The sequence below is a fragment of the Pan troglodytes genome, chromosome 10 (genome assembly GCF_028858775.2).
Source record: "Pan troglodytes isolate AG18354 chromosome 10, NHGRI_mPanTro3-v2.0_pri, whole genome shotgun sequence".
Lineage (NCBI taxonomy): Eukaryota > Metazoa > Chordata > Mammalia > Primates > Hominidae > Pan > Pan troglodytes.
Genome location: NC_072408.2, coordinates 72,992,874 through 73,015,798, shown reverse-complemented (window position 1 = coordinate 73,015,798; position 22,925 = coordinate 72,992,874). Strand labels below are relative to the sequence as shown.

The window sequence follows — 22,925 nt, the reverse complement described above, 5'->3', positions numbered from 1 at the left end:
TGTGCCTGCAATGGCATGTGCCTGCAATCGCAACTGCCTGGGAGGCCCTGCTTCAGGCAACAAAAAACTTTTAAGTAACTTTTAAGCACAAAAATCATTATTAATCAGTTTGAAAATGTGTTTTAGAAACACAGTATCAATACTAGATCAGTTTTAAATCATGCATTTACTTACTATACTATACAAATTTAGCAAGCATTATCTCAAATTATGTTGAGAGAAGCAACAATTTTACTAACAATAATTTACTATTATTTATTTTTAAAAAGGCATCATCTTAAGATATATTATATACATATATATATATATATTTTTTTTTTTGAGCTAGAGTTTCACTCTTGTTGCACAGGACACGATCTCAGCTCACTGCAACCTCCGCCTCCCGGGTTCAAGTGATTCTCCTGCCTCACCCTCCCAAGTAGCTGGGATTACAGGCATGCACCACCATGCCCAGCTAATTTTGTATTTTTAGTAGAGACGGGGTTTCTCCATGTTGATCAGGCTGGTCTCGAACTCCCGACCTCAGGTGATCCACCCGCCTCAGCCTCCCAAACTGCTGGGATTACAGGCATGAGCCACCGCACCTAGCCTAAAGATACATATTTTAAACCAGCAAATATAGCACAAATGTCTTTAAGGACAAATAAAAAAGATTAAGATTGTTATTTATAATACTTTCTTATTATTCCTTACCATGTATGGTGTCATAAATTGGAAACCATCCTGAGATGACTGTTGCAGCTTCACTATACAGTAAAGGATCAATATCAATGTACACTTTACCAATGGCATCATTTGCACTGTAAGTATCATGGTCAAGAACTGTGATCTGTAAAGGTTCATCTTGTAAGTCTTCATCATCCACCTACAAGTATACCTTAAAATTAAATCTCATATAGTTTTTAAATCTTAATTACCACAAATGTATACCTATATCAAATGAAAAGGATGACACATCTGCAAATAAAATCTTACAGATTTCTAAGCACCAAAGTAAAGAAAAGAATTAACACACAAAAAGATATAGCTCCTTTTCCTACACAATATCCCATCTTTCTAAAGAAAAAAAGTTTATCTCTCAGCACAAGACTGGGATGACTAACAACAAAAAAATTTAAATCTCAATTTTTTTTACATATTATCCTGTGTTTTACAACTTTGCCTATGATACATAGCAAAAATGCCTAAGGAATGTCATATTAGAGTTCATGTAGTATCTATAGAGAGAAGAATGCTAATTGAGCACAATGACACCACAATTTCTAAGGGCGATTTCAGAGAACAGAACCATAAGCAAAATTAACATTATGTGTAAGAAAAAACAACCTAAGTTCACAAATTAAGTTCATGATATAAACATCTACCCTCTCTCCGTTTATTTAGTCATTATCGAGTTATTATCATATGCCAAACACTGTGCCAAACAGAGGCATTTACAATGGAGAACAGTGCAAAATGATTTCCTCATGGAAGACATACTCACTATTTTGGCTGCCACCTTCTGGATATCATGCCATTATCTAATTTACCAGTCCCCTTCATCAAATATAGTGGCCAGAAGGGAACATATTATAGACACTATTAAGATTGGGACAGAATACCAAAGGATTATTATTTTCTATAATTAGAAAATTATACTTCTAAAATGCAGTCCATGGATGTTCTTCTTTACATCAGACATACCATACTATTAAGACTGAGTCTGTGGTTGGCTAAAATCTCTGTATCATTCTTACATATGCTTTGCTCAAGTGATAGCTCTGCAACCCTTATACTTTGGTTGGTTTTTTAAACTTGGATATGAAACATTTATGCCTTTCCCTATCCCCTATTTAATTTCTTGTTGATGTTAAGCTAATAATCCAGCCTCTGAAGATTATTTTAAGAATTAAAGAATATTAAGGAATTATTGATATCATTAGTGTGATAATGTGATCTAAGGTTTTGTTTATTTATAAGGGGTCCTCCTTTATAAGAGGTATATAATTTGGAATTCACAGATGAAATCATATAACATCTCAAATTTGCCTTAAAATATCCCCACAAGGAAAACCGGGGTGGGCAGGAGTTAAAAAGGCGAAACAAGAACAGTAGAACGTAGACAGCTGTTAAAGGTGGGTGAGGTTCAATATACTAATCTATCTTTGTGCATGCTTGAAATTTTCCATAATGAAATGTTAAAATAAAATGATCATTTTGAATCCCAATCCATTCCAAATCATCTGTCATCCAATGGCATTCTCTCCACTACTATTGTTATGTATACATTTAACAGAAGAGAAAGAATCATAAACCAAACCATTAACCACTACTCTAAGACATTCCCCCCAATTTCTAACTCCATTAAAAATACTCTCTGTATATACTTATTTAACCACCTGTACATTCACCTCTGAGTATTATTTTTTCTCATGGTACACTAAGGTATCCCTTCCCTGACATTAGGGGGTGCTATACTAACAACTAAGTGACTAAAAATAGCTTGTGATACATACATAGATAGCTAACAAGATGAATAATATGAATAGGGAAAATCAAGAATTAATCATAATGAATTAAGAATATTTAGTACAGTAAATGAAGCCTATCTGGAATCGCAAAATATTATAAATTAAGACTTTCTGAGAAATGTTTTAAACGTTTAAATTAGCAATATGCACTGCCAAAAGACTGCATTTCTTAGCCTCCCTTGCAACTAAATGTGATACAAGCATAAATCATTACATAGAGCTTGGTAGGGAGGGGGCAAACTTGTTAAAGAAGGCTTGCTCATCTGAAACTGTTATGTTAACTCATCAGCTCCTCCTCCTGGTCTCCCCTTCACTCTAGCTCCTTCTGCCAGCCTGGAACACTCATGTGCTCACTGGAACTCCAGGTGCTAAACTGGAGCCAAAAGGACCTTGAATCACTTTAAGAGAAACCACAGGCTATGTATAGATGATGGAGTCCCAAATGACTGCGTGGAGCAACTACACTACCCTTACACTGCCTGGCACAACATTTCTTTCACATAAGAGAAAAACATCTATTTTGCTTAAGACATGTATTTGAGTGCTATATATATATATATACACACACACACACACACACACAGTGTATATATATTATACACAACTGTATACATAACAACTATATATATACAACTGTGTATATATATATACAGTATATATATAACTGTATATATACAACTATGTGTATATGTATACATACAACTGTGTGTATATATATACACGACTGTGTGTGTATATATATATTTAAAACTAAATATATATATATAACTGAATGCAATTAACAACTGATAAACAGGGTTAAAAAAAGTACTACATAATCAATGTTAACTATAAACACAAAGTTTTAAGTACATTTTTCACAGCATATATATTATTCGGGAAGACTAGTCAAAACAGTAACTTACTAAATTTTTTTTTTTTTAAGACGGAGTCTCACTCTGTCACCCAGGCTGGAGTGCAATGGCGTGATCTCGACTCACTGCAACCTCTGCCTCCCAGGTTCAAGCGATTCTTGGGCCTCGGCCTCCCACATAGCTGGGATTACAGGTGCACACCACCACACCCGGCTAATTTTTGTATTTTAGTAGAGACGGGGTTTCACTCTGTTGCCCAGGCTGGTCTTGAACCCTGGATCTCAGGTGATTCGCCTGCCTCGGCTTCCCAAAGTCCCAAGATTATAGCTGTGAGCCACTGCACCCAGCCACTAACTTACGAAATTTTAAGGGAACTGCCTGGTAAATCCCTTATTTCAGAAAATAAATATATTATTTTTCATATTGTTAAGTAAGCTGCTTGAGTACTCATTAGCTTTAAAAAATACCAGTTTATTACCATCATCATTAAAATGAAATATCATTTTTTAATATTTCCTAGTATCATGAAAATTACTCTGACACATGAAGCTTGCCTCCTCCCACCATTCCAATAACAATGTAATGAAAACTATTTGTTTTTAACCATTTCTAGGTTATAGTTGGGGGGGAAAGGCTATCAAAATAAACTATATAAACATTCCAGTGTTTTGCCTGGGTAATGAAGATAGACTCTAATTCTAAATCCATCTGAAATCACGTAAGGAAGTTACTCTGATTATTTTTTGACTCATATATTCCACACCTTTACCTTAATAATGTAGTTTAAAATGCCACAATAGACTCAATACATGTGCAACGGGTCTTTCAAAATAGATAGTGGCATTTTAGAAGCAGCTAAAAGAAAAATTTGTACATATACACAAAAGAAAATGAGAAGAGAATCAAAATATTTCACGATGAAAATATCAACTAAAAATATGAATTTGTAGGACTCTCACTTCCTGATTGCAAAACTCACTACAAAGCTATAGTAACCAAAACAGTATGGTAATAGTATAAAGACAGACATACAGACCAATGGAATGGAGTTGAGAGTGCAGAAATAAATCCTTACATCTATGTCCAACTGATTTTTTTTAACTTGCCTCAAAGGTAAAGTCCTAAAAAATTTACTGACTTCCAGTTCAATGTTCTAGCAGATAACATGGAAGTCCATTTTAAAAGAGGAGGAGTTTACAGAAACTAGAAATTACCTTCCTTAGAGAGATCCATTTGCTTGAAAACCTTTGGGTAAAAGCTACTGGGAGGTTAAGAATAACTGTTTCTATAACTGAGTCCTTTTGATAGAAGACTGAGACACAGCCAAGCTACTCTGATGAGGTCGTAATTTTGAGAAACACAGTTATATTCCATAGAGATAATAAATAAAAGCTGTCACTGTCCATAAATGCTGAGTCTACAGATGAGGTACACCTTTCTTATACAAACTGAGATTTAAGTTTAGCAACAAAAGCTTTTCAAACTGCAGTTCTATTTTTTTAGCACACCTACACAACTCAGACTAACTATACATTAACGAAAGAACAGAAGATACACCCCAAAATGCTAATATTTAAACCCACTTTCTGCCAAACGCTGAATGTCTATCCAAAATGCTGAGTGATTTAAAAATATTATTCCCATGCCAGGCATTACGTAATCCCAGCACTTTGGGAGGCCAAGGTGGGTGGATCACCTGAGGTCGCGAGTTTGAGAACAGCTTGACCAACATGGAGAAACCCTGTCTCTACTAAAAATACAAAATTAGCCAGGTGTGGTGGCGCATGACTGTAGTCTCAGCTACTCAAGAGGCTGAGGCAGGAGAATCGCTTGAACCTGAGAGGCAGAGGTTGCAGTGAGCCAAGATCGCACCATTGCCCTCCAGCCTGGGCAACGGGAGCAAAACTCCGTCTCAAAAAAAAAAAAAAGTTTATATATATTATTCTCTTTTTTTTGACTAGTGCAACTCATATTAACATACAGAAACATGCTTCATAGCCACCTCAATACTACTCTGGAAAGGATTCATGTTTGAAAAAAACAGAGGCTCCAAATGGTAAGGCTGTCTGAGGTCATCTGCAAATTAGCAGGCACCAGAAATAGAATTTGTTTTCTCTTAATCCAGACCTTTAAGCTTTTCCAATAGAGGGCGGCTATGCAGTATCCCAACCACTACAGAATGTGCCTTCCAACACTAAAAGAAAGATCACGGTCCTAATATAAACCATAAGCAAAGCAGTGCCTAAAAATCGTAGTGTCATTTCTTCCATCTTCAGGTATCAGTTTGGCAGGTTCCCCAGCATGATCAAAGCATCTTTCAAGCAAATCAATACTTTCCTTCCCTTGTTCTCTTTCACTGAAGAATGACACCTTACCCTGCAAGAGCTAAACTATACCCAGGCTCCATAATGGTTATGAAATAGGCCTCAGAAAAGGCACAGCAGCCACAATGCTGCCCAATATAAGGGCCAGCATGAAATAGCAGGGGAGGAAAAACCAAATTGGTCCTCACAAGGTTCTTAAGTAGTCCAATGAAAATTCCAAAGAAGAAAATTTCAGTTCCAGCTGAGGGGTGAAGGAAGTGGTATCAGAGAAATGGGCAATATGTGTGGTAAATATTTACTGAGAGTCTATTACACGCTCTTCTGGGCGTTGAGGACATAGCAGTGAAGAAGAACAAAAAAAGCAGGGAAAACATTGCTGGCACAGGGAACAATAACTGACAAAGATGTTTAACTTGGGAAGGGGGGGTGGTGGGTAGAATGGGAGAATGTAAGATGGAGGTGTGGTGGTCTGGTAATAGCTTTGGAGTCAGGCAGTCTTCGGTTTGAATCCTCACTCTACCACTTAGCTAGCTCTGGGTTGGACTTCTGAGTCATCTTAAAATAAAAGGTGCCTTCACGGCATTGTGAGAATTGAATGAGTTAACACATGTAAAGCACTTCACCAGCATCTGGGCTATAATAAGCAGTCTGTAAGTGAGAACTGTATCTCCTTTTGTATGTCATCTTGTTGTTCTCAAAGCCTAGTACAGTCCCTATAATCTCCTGGAGGATTGGGGCATGCCGACAGACCAAATCAACCCATGAAAAAATAAACAGATGTAGAGAGAAAGAGGGCAGAAACTGCAGGGAGGTGGCTGGGCGCAACATAAAACAGACATCCTAACAGTAACACAACAGACTTCCTAAGAAGAGCACAAGAGGAGAACATGAGTGATAAGGACCTCTACATTCAAGGGCCTCAAGGAAGGAAGCACAAGTGGGAAGAAGGGAGGAATGAAAAGAGACCTGGGTGAGGAGATGGGAGGCTCTCCTTTTGGAGAAGTCCCCTCAGATGACCAGGCCACGAGCCATTTGAACATAACCACCTCCTGTCTCTATGTGGACTACCAATCAATGGGAAAAGAACAGTCTCTTCAACAAATGTGCCCAAACAACTGAATTTCTACATGCATGAATTTCTACATACATGAATGAAGTTGGGGCCACGTGTGGTGGCTAACGCCTGTAATCCTAGCACTTTGGGAGGCCAAGGCAGGCAGATCACTTGAGGTCAGTAGTTTGAGACCAGCCGGGCCAACAGGGCAAAACCCCATCTCTACTAAAAATACAAAAAAAATTAGCCAGGCATGATGGCGCATGCCTGTAATCCCAGCTACTAGGGAGGTTGAGGCAGGAGAATCGCTTGAACCCAGCAGGTGGAGGTTGCAGTGAGCCAAGATCGCACCACTGCACTCCAGCCTGGGCAACAAAGCAAGACTCTGTCTATTAAAAAAAAGGAATGAAGTTGGCCTCTCACCGCACTCCATTATAAAAATTAACTCCAAATGAATCCATGACCTATATATAAGAACTAAAACCATAAAACTCTTACAAAAAAACATAGGGGTAATCTTCATGACCTTAGAGTTGACAATGGATTCTTTGATTTCACACCAAAACAAAAATAAATATATTGGACTTCATCAAAATTTAAAACTTTTGCGTATCAAAGAAAATTATCAAGTAAAAAGACAACCTATTGAATGAGTGAAAATATTTGCAAATTATATATCTGATAATAAGTTAATATTCAGAATAAAGAACTTTTACAACTCAATAAAAATAACTCAATTAGAAAATAAAATGTGGCATACACATACAATGGGTTATTATTCAGCCATAAGAAGGAATAAAATTCTGATACATGTTACAGTGTGGATGAACCCTGAAAACATTATGCTGAGTAAAAGAAAGCAGATACAACAGGACAAGTATTATATGACTCCATTTATATGAAATATCTAGCATAAGCAAATTCAGAGACAGAAAGTAGATTAGAGGTCACCAGAGTCTAGGGAGAGGAGGGAATGGGAAGTTATTGGTTAGTGAGTATACAATTTCCATTTAGGATAAAGAAAAAGTTCTGGAAATAGCGGTGATGGTGGCAAAACACTGTGAATGTAATTAATGCTACCAAGCTGTACACTTACAAATGATTTAAATGGCAATATTCACAATATATAGTACTACAATTTTTAAAAATTTATTTTAATCCATATACTATTCTTAAGTAATTTTTGGTATGTGCTAAAATCTAGAGAAAACTACAATAATAATAATATAATACATCTGAGGACTTCTTTTGTTCATGTGTTATCATATACTATATTTTCTTAAATGTAATACAACTTTTTTTAGACTCAATATTCCTAGGTAAGCAGAAAAGAAAATATTTTTATGATGTAGAAATAGTACTATGCCTGAAATAAAAGGTTCTCATTATTCCTGAGGGAAAAGAGTCACCTCAAAAAAATACACTCAAAAATGCTGACATTTAAAAACTTACCTCAAATTTAAACCACTCCGAGTTCCACTGAGGGTTGAGTGACTTAAGGTACACATCTGTTTTAAAGGTGGTATTACCAAATTTTACCTAAAAACAAATAAGAAATTATTCACATATGAATATCAAAAATGTGAATAAAAGTAAATTTTAATGTCAGCCAACCAATAGAAGGATTAACCATAAAGGGGACAAAAGACTATTATCCTCTGGGACAAAGGGAAGAACGTACAGATGGATCCAGGTAAGATTGTAGACTAATAATAATACCCACAACAAGGGATCACCCACTGCTCTGCTTGACCAGCTCCACACATCACAAAGAACTAACTTCCTCCGTTTCTAAAGAGCATATAGAGAGCAATAAAAGATCAACAACCCAATAGAAAAAATAGGCAAAGGATATGATCAGGTAAGTCACAGAAATGGAAATACAGCTGTCTTTAACCACATCAAAAGATGATCAACCTCATTCATACTAAGAGAAATGCAAACTAAAATATTTTTACTTATCAGGCTGGCAAAGATCAAAAGGTTTGAAAACAGAATTGGTGAGGTACTGTCATGCTTTGCTGGTAGGAGTTGTAGAACAATCTCTACAGAGACTTTGAAAACACATATCAAAATTTTAAATGCCTTAAATCCCTTTTAAGCTAGCAATTCTACTTCTTAGAATTTATCCCACAGAGGTACACAATGGCATATATCAGCAGCATTACTGTAGCAAAAGCTTGGAAACAAGTTAAATATCTGTCAATATGGAACTAATTAAATTTATGGTAAAGCAACACAATGTAGCACTAAATAGAATAAAGCAGTTCTCCATGCACTGATAAGGAACAACTTCCAAGATACATCTTTCTACTGCAGATATATGGCATTCTTCAGTGCAAAAAAAAAAAGAAAAAGACAGAATTCATATAATAGGTATATGCCTGTATATGCGCACATTATTTCTAGAAGTATATACAAGAAATAGTAACAATGGCCACTACAAACAGCAGAAGAGGTTGGTTAAAGGAGAGGCTGTGAAAGAGAAGCTGACTCACTTTGTACCTTTTGAATTTTGAACCATGCATAATACTACCTATTTTAAATGCATTATTTTAAAATTCAAAAACATCAAAAATTAAAATTCCAATGGCAATAACTTTATTTTCATTCAAATTACAGAATCCTAGGTTTGCTACCAGGAATTTAACCTACAGAAGTACTTTCACATAAGCCCTCCCCACCAAAAATATACTCATTCAGCAGGAAAGTGACTGAACAAATCATGTGCCCTATAAATAATGGAGTCGACTATATGTACTGTCACTAGAAGATATTACACAATAACTGAAAAAACAAGTATCAGAATATATAAAGTATGATTATACTTGTTTCTAAAAATGCGATATAGATATACAAGTATTTGTTAAGGGGATGAAGAATAGATTAACATAAGCCAAAGAACTGACAGCAATTATCTCTGAAGAAGGGACTGATAGGGTGTAGGGAATAGAGTACAGTGGTGTAAGAAGAAAGTAAGGGGTTTTCGAGTTATATTTGAGTGTTTCAATCTTTTTTAATGGGGAGCATTCAAGTATTACTTGTATAATTTTTTTAATCACGATGATAAAGAAATGAAACTTAATGAGGAAAAAGGAAGAATAAAGGTTCTTGTTTAATTACTAATTTAATTTTCATTCCATTTAAATATTCAAGGCATGATGGAAATACTTACTGTTTAATTTATCTAAAGCTGCTTTATATGAAGTAAAATACTGTTAGGATTTATAAAAACATTCAAAATCATTCAAAAGCCAAATATACTTAAGGGTTTTGGCTCAACTGCCAAAAGTAGTACATGATTTTTTAAGTGACAAGTTTAGAGCACTCTACAGTTTTGTCCCACTATAACAGTTGTGCTATACTGTGCCTTTTTGTTGTTGTGCAACTGTTCATTCTAAATAAAGATCTAATAGTCCATAAACTGCTTTAAACAAACAAAAAAGACTTTAGAAAAAAGGAAAAGTCATCAGCCAGGCAGGGTGGTGCGTGCCTGAAGTCCCTGCTACTCAAGAAGCTAAGGCAAGAGGAGCTTGAAGCCAGGAGTTCAAGGCTGCTGCATTCAGGCCTGGGCGACAGAGCAAGACCCAGTCTTTCAAACAAGCGAACAAATAAAGGACAAGAAACAAAAAGAAAAAGGCTGGAGTGTGTATTTTGCCAACATTGGATGATTTCCACTCTAGTACAGAAGAATCTCGGTTCACTTAGTCTTAATTTAATTAAAAGGACATTTTATTACTCAGCAATTAAATGAATGCCTTATAACTCTGTTAAAAAACATCAGGGATTTTAATGGAGATTTCCCCCAGTAAAGTAAAGCATTCTCTTTACCTACTCATTAGCTAAATTACCTTGAGAAAGTTATTAACCTGTTACTTAAATTGGCTTCCTCCTCTGAAAAGTGGGATTGTAAGTGAGCATTACATGATATAACGCATGTAGACCTAGCAAAATGTCTGCACATAGGAAATATTCATTAAATATTTATTTTCCTCTCCCTGTTCCCTCAAAGGTTCCTAGAAAAACACAAGATGACAATGTAGTTTAGCCAAACAATTGGTAACACACATTAACAATGAGATATATTTCCATTAATACTTCGCTTGTACAGAACCTCATCTTACTCTAGAGATTCCTGCAAGACTACTCGTCTTGAAGAATTACTTGGTCTTCACTGGGTCCCTACACTCCTGACGTCATATATAGTGGAAATTCTCTCAATCAATGCAACCAGGACCAATACTTGATCAGTTAATCAAATAACTTGGTTAAATTAGAGGATCACTAAAAATAATACAAACTGTAAAAACATTTTAAGATAAAACATATAAACAAACATTCATTCCTGTCTTTTAATGTAAGGCTAAGACCTCTTCTTTGTGTAAAAGTCAACTGTTTAGTCATCTTTTTTTGCATAAGCCACATTCATCTCTGATTTCCAGTTTGGGTTGCTTTAAAAAGTATGAACAAAGAATCCTCTATTTTTTACAATCTTTTCTCCACCTAATTCAAGAGCAATTTTTAGTAACCATTTCCATGTCTTTACATTCACTCATTTATATAAGGTTTAAATAAAATATAGTAAGAAATACAGTTGACATAAGCAGATTTGGGAATAAACACAACTGCCTCTTGGTAAAGTGTATCAGCCAACTGATGGGAAACTCCAGACACACTGGAGAGTAGTCTTAACCCAGAGGAGTATTTACGAATACGCTTTATGGAAGGATGCAGAGCACTGAGGATTGCAATGAGTCAGTTAACGGAGGTTGTTAAGACAGCTTCAACTGTATTGACCTCTCCTCCTAATTTTTGGACTACTCAGTAATCTGTATCCCCCTTTCCTAGCCAGATTTATTTCCCACTTCTATTCAACAAGAATCTTCCTTTCAATCACATATGAATGAAATGCATTCAACTGAAATACATTCAATTACATCAATACATACTCTGTTTCTTCTTTTGCTTTTATCAAGTTTGTCCTAGTCACCTGAAAATTTTTTCTTCCTTTTTCTCTCTGCCTTTGTAAATTTTACCATCCTCCAGGCCCAGGATAAAGGTTTCTCATGACAAGCCCACGCTTCATTATCTCCCTCGTCTATGAACTTAAGTCTGTATCAAGCATTTATCCCTTTATTATATTGTAATCCTTCATTATCCCCCTTTTCCTGCATTAATTTTTCCCCTTTCTACTGGATTATTCCTATTAGCACACAAATAGGTTCTGTATCTTTTCATTTATTTTTTAAGTACTAAAACTACTTCTCAAACACCACACTATTTTTCCTCCCCCCTTCATAGCCATACATCTTGAAACAGTTGCCTATTCATGCTCTTTCTACTTCCTCACTTCCCATGTACTTTCTCTTTAAATCACTACAGGATGGGATTCCACCCTCATCATGCCTCTTGTCACAACCCCCATGTTGTCCAATCCAATAATTTTTCTGTCTTCTTACTTGACCTCAGTGACATCTGACAATTGAGCTTCCTTCCTCTTTCTAGAAACTTCCTCTCTTGCCTTCTAAGACATTATGTTCCCCATTTTTCTCCCACCCACTGGCTCACAATCTCAGTTTCCTTCCTCTAGTCCTCCTCCTCTAATAAACCTCTTAATATCAAGTTTTTTCAAGGATTCATCCTGTTTCTCTCCCTTCCCCTAAGTCACAGGTTTGCAAAAAAGACAGAACCAACTCCTAAAGCTTTGCAAAAAAGACAGAACCAACTCCAACTCCTAAAGAAGCTTTAGACATTTCTAGCAGTGGTTTTGGGGAAAATAGTAATTGCATTAAGTGAGGAAGGGCCAGAGATGCCAGGTATTCTTCAATGCAATAGAGTTCCCAACAATGAAGACTTTTACCATGTCATGATTTTCAAATGTCCCACTAGATAATCACATGGGTAAGAAACCTACCTAGAAGACCGGGTGCGGTGGCTCATGCCTGTAATCCCCGCACTTTGGGAGGCCAAGGTGGGTGGATCACCTGAGGTCAGGTGTTCAAGACCAGTCTGGGCAACATGGTGAAACCCTGTCTCTACAAAAATACAAAAAATTAGCCAGGCATGGTGGTGCACTGGTAGTCCCAGCTACTCAGGAGGCTGAGGCAGGAGAATCGCTTGAACCTGAGAGGCAGAGTTTACAGTGAGCTGAGATCGCGCCATTGCACTCCAACCTGGGCAACAAGAGCGAAGCTCCGTCTCAAAAAAAAAAAAAAAAGAGAGAAAAAACCCTACCTAGAACCTCAGTTTTACAGACAGAAGTATTACAATCGGGTTTCAATGTACATAATTGTCAAGAACTACAACCATCATGTAAATCAAGAGGCAACTCTGCTTTTTCCCATGAGTTGACTATTTTGAAAAATCAGATAACCAATGGCAATGAAGATCTGAGATGCCAAAACTACACAACTGTCTCACTCTGTTTGAGAAGCAGTCACATTCGCGTGATTTTAACATAGGCGAGGCACTCCCTATTCTGTGTCCCAGCTTTATTTTCTCCATATATTATTCTTAAGTAATTTTTGGTATATGCTAAAATCTAGAGAAAACTAGACCATCCAGCATACTATATCTTTTACTTACTTACCTTATTTATGAACTCTCTCCTCCCACTAAAATGTAAGTTCCGTGACTGAAGTTTTTTTAAATTTATTGCTATATCCCCAGCATCCAGTACAGTGTCTAATACATACAAAGGCCGAATTCATTGATTCATCTGATTACTTCATGTTTTCTATTATGGTCATGAAAAAGTACTTCCATATTAAAATAATAACAACAGGCCAGGCACGGTGGCTCACACCTGTAATCCCAGCACTTTGGGAGACCAAGGCAGGTGGATCACCTGAGGTCAGGAGTTCAAGACCAGCCTGGCCAACATGGCGAAATCCTGTGTCTACTAAAAATACAAAAATTAGCTGGGCGCGGAGGCAAGCACCTGTAATCCCAGCTACTCTGGAGGCTGAGGCAGGACAATCGCTTGAACCCAGGTGACGGAAGTTGCAGTGAGCCAAGATCATGCCACTACACTCCAGCCTGGGTGAAAGAGCAAGACTCTATCTCAAAAAAATAATAATGATAACAACAACAACAAATACTTCTATTTGTTATAGTTAAACCGTGGTACTGATTTTTTAATTGTAAGGATATATTAACTAAAAAATATCATGCCAGGATAGAAAGGGTAGATTCCAAAATACCAGCTATCTAAAGGGAGTCCTGGGTCTCACAGTTGAGAAACACTGGCTTGTGTGCTCATTTTTAACTCAGACCTCTTTTTTTGAATGCCATAGTCATAAATCACTTCCTTAACATCTCCAATTAAAGGCCCTATAGACATCACAAACCTAACATGCTCAAATGGAAAATGATCCTCCTCAATCTTTACCATCCCCCTGGAGTATCAGAAAACCCAATACTTGGGAAAGCTAGGAGTCATCTTTTAATCTATCTTCAAAATATACCTGGAATTCATCCACTTGTCCGCATTACCAAATCCATTACCTTGGATAACATTACCTGTTATTTGAACTATTATAGAATCTCCTAACTGCCTGATTTCTACTCTTTCCCCTTCAATCCATTCTCCATATAACAGTGCTCATCTTAACAAGGGCTTCTCAATGAATTTAGGGTAAAATTCAAACTCTTAATCATGGCCTTAGTCCTTGCAAGACTGGTTCTTTGATTAACTCTCCAACTTTATCTTATACTACTCTTCCCTTCACTGACTACGTGCCAGCCACACGCATTTTCCTTCACTTCCTAAAACACACCAAATCTCTACATGAGATCTCCGGGTTACCTTCTGTCCACCCACTCCCCTACACACACAAATATGCTCCCTCAGCAGCAGGCTCCTTCTCATCCAGCAGATCTTGGTTTTGACAAACACTTTTCTCAGGGGCCAACCCTGATTACTCAGCCTAAAGTAGGTGTTCCCTGTTGTTCTCTTTCTATTGTTCTCTTTCATGGCACCCATCCCAACTTGTAACTATATATTTAATCATCTATTTACCTTTTAAACATCTGTCTCTCCCACTAAAATATAAGCTGAATTAAGAGAAGGAACCAAGTCTGTCTTATTCACCATGTATATACATCGGCTAGACCAGTAACTAGCCCAGAGCCTGGCAAACGGCAGACATTCAATTTGTTCAAAGAAGGAAGTAATAAGTAACCCCTGAATCAGCCCCCTTCCTCACCAGCAAAATCCACCTAGTTATCAAGGCCTGACTATTTTAACCTAAGAAATGTCCCACAAATCTTTCTGTTCAAATACATTCCTATTCCCATTCCCACATATTACCTGGATAATTTTACCACCTTCTTAACTGATCTCCCTGCCACACTTCCCATCTGTCTAGTCCATCAATAGCATCCCCATTCAGGCCATCCTATAAAGAAACAAACTAATACAAACATGATCTTATTTTATTTCTGCTTAAAAAACTCCCCTGGCCAGGCGTGGTGGCTCAGGCCCATAATCCCAGCACTTTGGGAGGCCGAAGCGGGAGAGGCAGGAGGATGGCTTGAGGCCAGGAGTTGGAGGCTGCAGTGACCTGCATTCAGCTTCCTTGTCCCTCCTTATAAATATTACAGAAAATGAGGTTTTATAGAAAATGGGGCTTTCCAGCCTCATCCCTAACAAGCTCCACTACCCACATATCTCACACCCTTTCCTCCAGACACGTACTAAACTAAGGCAGCTTCCTGAACATACTATATATCCCAGTCTATGCCTTTGCCTTTGATGTTCCCTTTGCCTGGTAAAATCCTGGGTGTCCTTCAAGGCCCACTTCAAATGTCACTTTCACAAGAAGCCTTTCTCAACCTTCAGAGACAGAATTCTTTCCATATTCTAATACAATACTCATCACTTTGGTGAGGCCGTATTAGCAGAGTGGTTAAGAGAACAAACTGTCAGGCTGTGGAGGTTTGCAAGCTATGTAACCTTAAGCAAATTATTTACCCTTCCTGGGCCTCAGTTACATCCACTGTAACATGGGACAATAACAATACTCCTATAGCAGGACTGTTGTGAAAACTAAGAATTTAAAAGTACTTAGTACAGATCTGGCAATTATTAAATTCAACACGTTACCTATTAGTTATTAAATAGGCTGTGTGGGTCAATGTCTGAACTACCGGAAAGCAAACACTATGTTTTAGTTATTTGTGGATTCCTATCACCTAACATCTGGCACAAGAGCACTCAAGAACTTTCTCAAATGAAGTGATTAAGAATCACCATGACAATGGGCAGGGGAGGCAGTGAACTGTAATTATTAGGTTAGAGAACATTTAGGAAACATCAGGAATATTGAGATGAAATCGAGCTATATATTATGATACATCTATCCATCAATTCTAAGCACTAATAGCCCAAATGATTGCTGCTCTAATGCTCTGGCTCATCACGCCAATTTTTATTACAATCTTTACTTGGCTTCTTTCAGACTCTGGGTTATTACCTTCCGGCCGTAGGCCTTTACTAATTTGCATGACTTTTAAACTAATCGTTAGACTTAAAAAGCAATTTTGCAATTTAAGTCCATGGCAATTAAATGACTTCCTACCTCAAGGCGCTAAATTACCCTGAAACACCTCATCAGACCTACCAGTCTATACGAGAGCAGGAAGTGTTGCAGTTGTGTTTTAGAACGTGCATGGCAGATTCACAAAATGTTAGGCATGAGAGTGGATTTCCTCGCACTGTGGGACTCCAAGTGCCCATAAAGGGCTTCATGCACCTTCTTAAACATGATGTCCAGCACTCTGGCCACCCCTTCCAAGGGTGTGTGTCTGTGTGTGTGTGTGTTTCAGTGGCTGCGGGGCCACACCTTGGGATCTCCTGAGTGTCAGGTGGCCTGTTAATGAGTCCTGACATCAGAGTCATCCCGGCATTTGTGTGTGTGTGTGTGTGTGTGTATGTGTGTGAGTGTGTCGGTGGCTGCGCGGCCACGCCTTGGGATCTCCTGAGTGGCAGGTGGCCTGTTAATGAGTCCTGACATCAGGGTCACCCCCGCATGCACAACAGTACAAGCCTCCCCGCGCAGCGGACTGTGCCGCGGACGCCTGCAAGCCGTGCACCCATCGCACACACTGAGGTCTCGGCGGTCATCCCTCGTGGGAGAGCTGGACAACCACGGCCGACGGGAGGGCAGTCGAGGGGGGGAATAGGCTGAGGGGCTGGGGGCGAGGTGGGTAGATCCTTCACAGGGCTTGGCGCTCCCTGTGTTTTGAGGGGCAGGACCCTGCACCAACCTCCACGAAGGCATCAGTCAGGTCACTAGCACGGTCCATCACTGGCAAATGGCGCCCGGCCACGATTTTCACCTTCAGCTTCCCAGGCATGGTCTCGGTTTCGGCCTCTTCTTGGGCTCCTGCAGAAACAAACAAACGAGTCTGCGCCGAGCGCGGGGCCGGCGGGAGAGGGGCGGAGGCGCGCGGGGTAACTGACAGCGAAGGAGCGCGCGGGGGCGCGCGCGGGCGCCCGGCAGTCGCGCCACGGGTCGCCACTCACTGTCGCAGGAGGAAGGGTGCTGTCCCGCGCGGGCGCTGAGACCTCATTCCGGAGAGGCGGCGGGAGGAAGGGCTTTGATGGGTTCTTCCGTCCCGGCCCCACAAGGCTGGGACGAAAAGCAAAACCCAGTCAGCATCCCGTTGAGCCTCTGCCGCCCCTGCTTGTCTCTCCTCCCCCGCTCTCAAAAATGGCGGCTCTCGGGGCGCGGAAGAAAGCATCGATCGTTCGGCGCTCTGCCCACTTGGCGGGGCGAAAGTAAACTCGCCGAGGAAAGATAAGGGGGCGGGGCTGACGTTGAGAAAGCTGGAGGGCAGGGAAATGGGCCGAGTCCTGCATCATCCACCGAGTGGGGGCTGTGGATAGGTGCGGCGCTGCTTCCCTGGGGAGAAACGCTCCATCTTGCGGGCCGAAGCGCGAGTGCTGCTCTGTGACAGCCTCCGGCCGCGGCCTTCCCAGCTGCTACCGCCGCTTTTCGGATGGGCTGTGATAGATGGAGTAGCAGCGAAGACTGCTAGAAGAGCGTTTTCAGTCGGCCTTTAGTGATTCGTAAAACCAAATTAGCTGGTTTCTACTTGGAAGGGGTACAGGTGCGTGTGGTGGTTCCAGTTTTCTGTGAAATAGAGTTAGATGGCCAGGCACAGTGGCTCACGTCTGTAATCCCAGCACTTTGGGAGGCCGAGGCGGGCGGATCACCTGAGGTCAGGAGTTCAAGACCAGCCTGGACAACATGGCGAAACCCCGTCTCTACTAAAAATACAAAAATTAGCTGGGCGTCGTGGCGAGCGCCTCTAATTCCAGCTACTCAGGAGGCTGAGGCAGGAAAATCGCTTGAACCTGCGAGGCGGAGGTTGCAGTGAGCCGAGATCACTCCTCTGTCTCCAAAAAAAGAAAAAAAAGAAAGAAAGAAATAGAGATACCAGGCACATCTCGAATAGTGAAATAAATATTTCGTGAAATATTTTATTCAGTCATAGGCACTTGTATTGTGCACTGGGTCACAGATATTACTGTGGGCGGGGTGGGGGAGGTCACCTTGAAATCCAAAGTCCCCTCTTGAAAAAAAGTTTCTGCTGGTAGGTGTGGTGGCTCAGATTTGTAATCCCAGCACTGTGGGAGGCTGAGGTGGGAGGATCGATTGAGTCCAGGAGTTCGAGACCAGCCTCATGGAGAAGAGGCAACACAGTAAGACCCCTTCTTTACAAGAAATGCAAAAATTAGCTGGGCCGGTGGCTCGTCTGTGGTCTCAGCTACCTAGGAAGCTGAGGTGGGATAATCTGGGAGAATTGCTTGAGCCCAGGAGTTTGAGGCTGCAGTGAGCTGCCATCTCACCACTGCACCCCAACCTGGGCAACAGAGCAAAACTCTGTCTCTTAAAAAAAAAATTTTTTTTAATTAAATGTCCTGCACTCTTAGATCATCTCAGTGTTCTTATTAAGCATCCACAAGCCTAAAGATAAGACCTACAGTAGTAGCAGAAGTTCAGGACTTCCTACCATGGAAAGTATAGTCAACCACAAGAAATAAACATGGAGAGCGTTAAACATCTTGAAGAATTGACCCAACTATAAATAAAGTAAGGTGTTATCTACAGGCTCAGACCATATTAGGGAAATTGAGGCACACACAAGATGTAAATAAATCAGTCCTTACCAAATATCAAAATCAGCATTGACAGTATACCCAGTATCAACAAAATCAGAGTTCATGCCGGCTCAAAGATTGTAACATTTCATTCCTAAGTGAAGATATCCGTATGATCTTTTTAACTTCGAAAATACTCAATAGAGTAAATACTCCAAACAGTAGTGATCCCGAATTATCTTTTCATGACAAAAATTCCTTCTATGGCAGGAATATTGTTCACATAAGTGAGAAATTGAACTCCTACAGAGAAAACGACTTCCTCAAAATAAAAATCTAAAAAAATCGCTTGCTTTTTGGACTAGAGAAACTTTTATCAATTCAAACTATGTCAAAGGAATAGGGGTCATAGATCCCATGCGAATTTCCTTAGGTCCACCTGCAGCTTTTTCTGGAGTCTGACTCTGCCCTTAAAATACCCTTGCCAGAATTCTGAAGGTTGGCTACACTATGTGATCAACGTTTTTTATTTATTTATTTATTTAGAGACAAGGACTCACTCTGTGTCCCAGACTGGAGTGCAGTGACATGATCATGGCTCACTACAGCCTCAATCTTCTGGGCCAAGCGATCCTCCCACCTCAGCCCCCCAAGTTCCTGGGACTACATGCACATACCACCATGCACCGCTAGTTTTTTTAATTTTTTGAAGAGATGGAGTCTCCCTGTATTGCCCAGGCTGGTCTCAATCCTGGCTTAAGCCATCCTCCTGCCTTGACCTCACAAAGTGCTGGGATTACAAGCATGAGCCATCTTGCCCGGCATGATCAGTGTTTTTTGTTGTTTTGGGTGGTAGAGTTGAAGTCGTTTTTGTGGTGAAATCGAAGTATTACCGTATTACCAACTCATTTTTAAAAATATGAAATGTATAAAGAAAAAATATTAGAAAAATGAAGTTTAGCACCAATATTAATGGAAAATAATGCATTGTGTTACAAAATGTAATGTAAAAAGTTGCAAATTGCACAATTAGAGGTTAGCAATCTCAGCCTCCTAATTAGTAGACTTTGAGGTACTTGTACGTACTTGTTGCCTTAGGCTTCATCAACAAGAGATTATAATTAAGATGCTTCCTGAAAACTATTTTTAGTAGATTTAAGCCTGACTTCAGTTGAACTGTTTCCTAATAATTGTTCTCGTTTGTTTTAATTAATGTTGGGAACAGTGCTAACTTTCTGACAAATCTACCATGATGTGACTCCTGATTACCTTCTTTAGCTTCATACCCTGACACTCTTTTTGCATTTTAAATTATCAATAACAAGAATTAACGTGTATTGATGGTTTGCTGCACACCAGCTACTGAATTCAGTGTTTCACAGCTTTTAAGGCTCCCTAAAATCCTGAGGTAGGAATTATCAGCCTTCATTTTATAAATGAGAAAATTATGGCTTTTCAAAGCTGTGGTGATTACCCAAGGTCACAAAGCTTCTAATGATAGAGGCAGGTTTTAAATCTAGACAATGTGATTCCAAGAACTCACGTCTTTAAAGATTACATGTAGTTTTCTAATAAACTATACTTTTCCTTCTTCCTGGAGTATCTCTCTCATAGTCATCCTACCAAATACCTATGAATTCATAACTCAGTTCAAAAGTCAATACTCTGGTTTCTCTTTAGAGTGTATAAATCTTTTGCCTTTTACAAAAGTCACGTCTACATCTTCTCTAATCTCCTTCCTAATAAATATGCTCTTCACTCCCACCTATGCTACTACTAAATCTAATACATTTATTATTATACTTTCCATGCAATAATTATTTATCCATCTCTCTCCCCCCCAACCCCCACTAAACCATGAGCACTCTGAGGGAACGGATTGCTTCTTACTCATCTCTCAATTCTCAGTTCTTTGTCCGGTGCCCTTCATGTGATCAACAAATTATTGTGGAATTAAATTAACAGTTAACACTTGCTATTACTACTTAGATCGCTCTTCTTTCCTGGCTTCCTAAAATGTTCCTGTTAATCTTTCCCATTCTTTCAGGTTAAATTACTCAAGGGTTGTCAGTACTTGGTGCCCTCTCCTCACTTCCTAAGCGCTCCAAAAACTATTAATATCTGGGTTTAGCCACCACCACTCTACAAAAACAGCTTTCACTAATGCCATCAATAACCTCTGGTTGCTAAATGCAATGAACACTTTTTTTAGTTTTAAGTTTTTATTTTTGAGATGGGGTCTTGCTGTGTTGCCCAGACTGGTCTCAAACCCTTGGGTTCATGCAGTCCTTCTGCCTCAGGCTCCCAAGTTGCTGAGACTACAGGCACGTGCCACCATGCCTGGCTTCAGTTTTTTATTTACGTGACTCTCAGTAGCATTTGATGCTGTTGACCACGCTGTCCTTAAAATAATCTTCCTCTTGGTATTCAGAAACCAAGCTTCTCTTACCTATTCTGGTTTATACATCTGTCTTCTCAGCCTACTCATTGTCCTTAACTATTAAATATGTGTTTTTCTCAGGTTCAGTTTTTGTCTCTATTCTCTTCCAACTGTACTGTCTCCCTAGGTGATCTCATCCAAGCTCACAATTTTAATTTCCATCTGTTTAGTCAAGGACTCTCAAATCGTTATCTTTAGTCTGTAATTCGCTTCTGGGATCTTGACCCATATATGCAACTGCCAAGTTACTATTTCCATTTGGAGTATCAAAGTGACCTCAAAAGTCAAGATGTCCAAAAGTGACCTCAAAAGTCAAGATGTCCAAAACTGACCTGATTTTCTTTACCTTTCCCATAACTACAACAACGAGAATGACAATGACAACAACAACAACAAAAGACCTGGTAGTCTTCTACTAAACAGCAATGCCAACTACATAGTCAATTGCTCAAGCCAGAAACTCACTGATTTAAGTTTGAAAGTGGGCTGGGATTACAAGTGTAATTATACAAATGACAGCTTGGGCTCAGTTCAGTTACTTTTGCTTTGATTTTTTTTTTTTCCTTTGGGCCAGGGTCCCACTCTGTTACCCAGGCTAGAGTGCGGTGGCAAGATCACAGTTCACCACAGCCTCAACCTCCCAGGCTCAGGTGATCCTCCAACCTTAGCCTCCTGAATAGCTGGGACTGCAGGCGCACACCACCACATCTGGCTAATTTTTATATTTTAGTAGAGATGAGGTCTCCCCATGTTGCCCAGGCTGATCTCGAACTCTTGGGCTCAAGTGATCTGCCTGCCTCATCCTCCCAAAGTGCTAGGATTGCAGGTGTGAGCCACCATGTGGCTCACTTTTGCTTTGATTAAGGAGTAAAAATGAGATAAGTAGGCATCTAGGTAAACTCATCATCTTATTAGTTCCCTTATATCTTAATGTACCATGGGCATAAGGTACCATACCATACTTAATGTACCATGGGCATAAGGACCGCATCAAGTAAAATATTCTCTAAATTGGAAGATTATTGCAGTGGAACACATTGCTTTTTTTTTTTTTTTTTTTTTTTTTGAGACAGAGTCTCGCTCAGTCGCCCAGGCTGGAGTGCAGTGGCGCGATCTCGGCTCACTGCAAGCTCCGCCTCCCGGGTTCACGCCATTCTCCTGCCTCAGCCTCCCGAGTAGCTGGGACTACAGGCGCCCGCTACCACGCCCGGCTAATTTTTTGTATTTTTAGTAGAGACGGGGTTTCACCGTGTTAGCCAGGATGGTCTCGATCTCCTGACCTTGTGATCCGCCCGCCTCGGCCTCCCAAAGTGCTGGGATTACAGGCGTGAGCCACCGCGCCCGGCCCACATTGCTTTTTTTGGGAGTTTTGCTCTTGTTGCCCAGGCTGGAGTGCAATGGTGTGATCTCTGCTCACTGCCACCTCCGCCTCCCAGGTTCAAGTGATTGTCCTGACTCAGCCTCTCGAGTAGCTGGGATTACAGGCACCTGCCACCACACCCAGCTAATTTTTGTATTTTTAGTAGAGATGGGGGTTTCACCATGTTGGTCAAGCTGATCTCAAACTCCTGACCTCAGGTGATCCACCCAACTTGGCCTCCCAAAGTGCTGGGATTACAGGTGTGAGCCACCAC

At 39.8% G+C, this 22,925-nt stretch overlaps 1 protein-coding gene and 1 long non-coding RNA gene across 36 annotated transcripts in view; one reads left to right on the top strand and one right to left on the bottom strand.

Annotated features, from left to right (window-relative positions):
• C2CD5 (C2 calcium dependent domain containing 5) overlaps positions 1–17,528 on the bottom strand; it is a 95,782-nt gene extending 78,254 nt beyond the window's left edge. For 21 of the 34 annotated variants that reach the window (XM_009425735.4, XM_054664468.1, XM_054664471.1 and 18 more), the window contains exons 1-4: positions 17,271–17,488; positions 17,012–17,130; positions 8,195–8,281; positions 694–865 (exon numbers count right to left, since the gene is read on the bottom strand). In XM_009425735.4, the coding sequence (XP_009424010.3) occupies positions 694–865; positions 8,195–8,281; positions 17,012–17,101 (349 nt within the window). In that variant the 5' untranslated portion in view covers positions 17,102–17,130; positions 17,271–17,488. Of the gene's footprint in view, positions 1–693; positions 866–8,194; positions 8,282–17,011; positions 17,131–17,270 lie in introns of all 34 variants that reach the window. The other 13 variants (XM_063785869.1, XM_001147933.6, XM_054664469.1 and 10 more) reach the window with 4 other exon arrangements.
• Positions 1–22,925, top strand: part of LOC134807486 (uncharacterized) — a 177,269-nt gene that overhangs the window by 111,166 nt on the left and 43,178 nt on the right. Inside the window, exon 1 of one of the 2 annotated variants that reach the window (XR_010148070.1) lies at positions 17,564–17,857. The exons of the other annotated variant lie outside the window; for it this stretch is intronic. This is a non-coding gene — a long non-coding RNA (uncharacterized LOC134807486). Of the gene's footprint in view, positions 1–17,563; positions 17,858–22,925 lie in introns of those variants that run through there. 2 annotated transcript variants of the gene reach the window in all.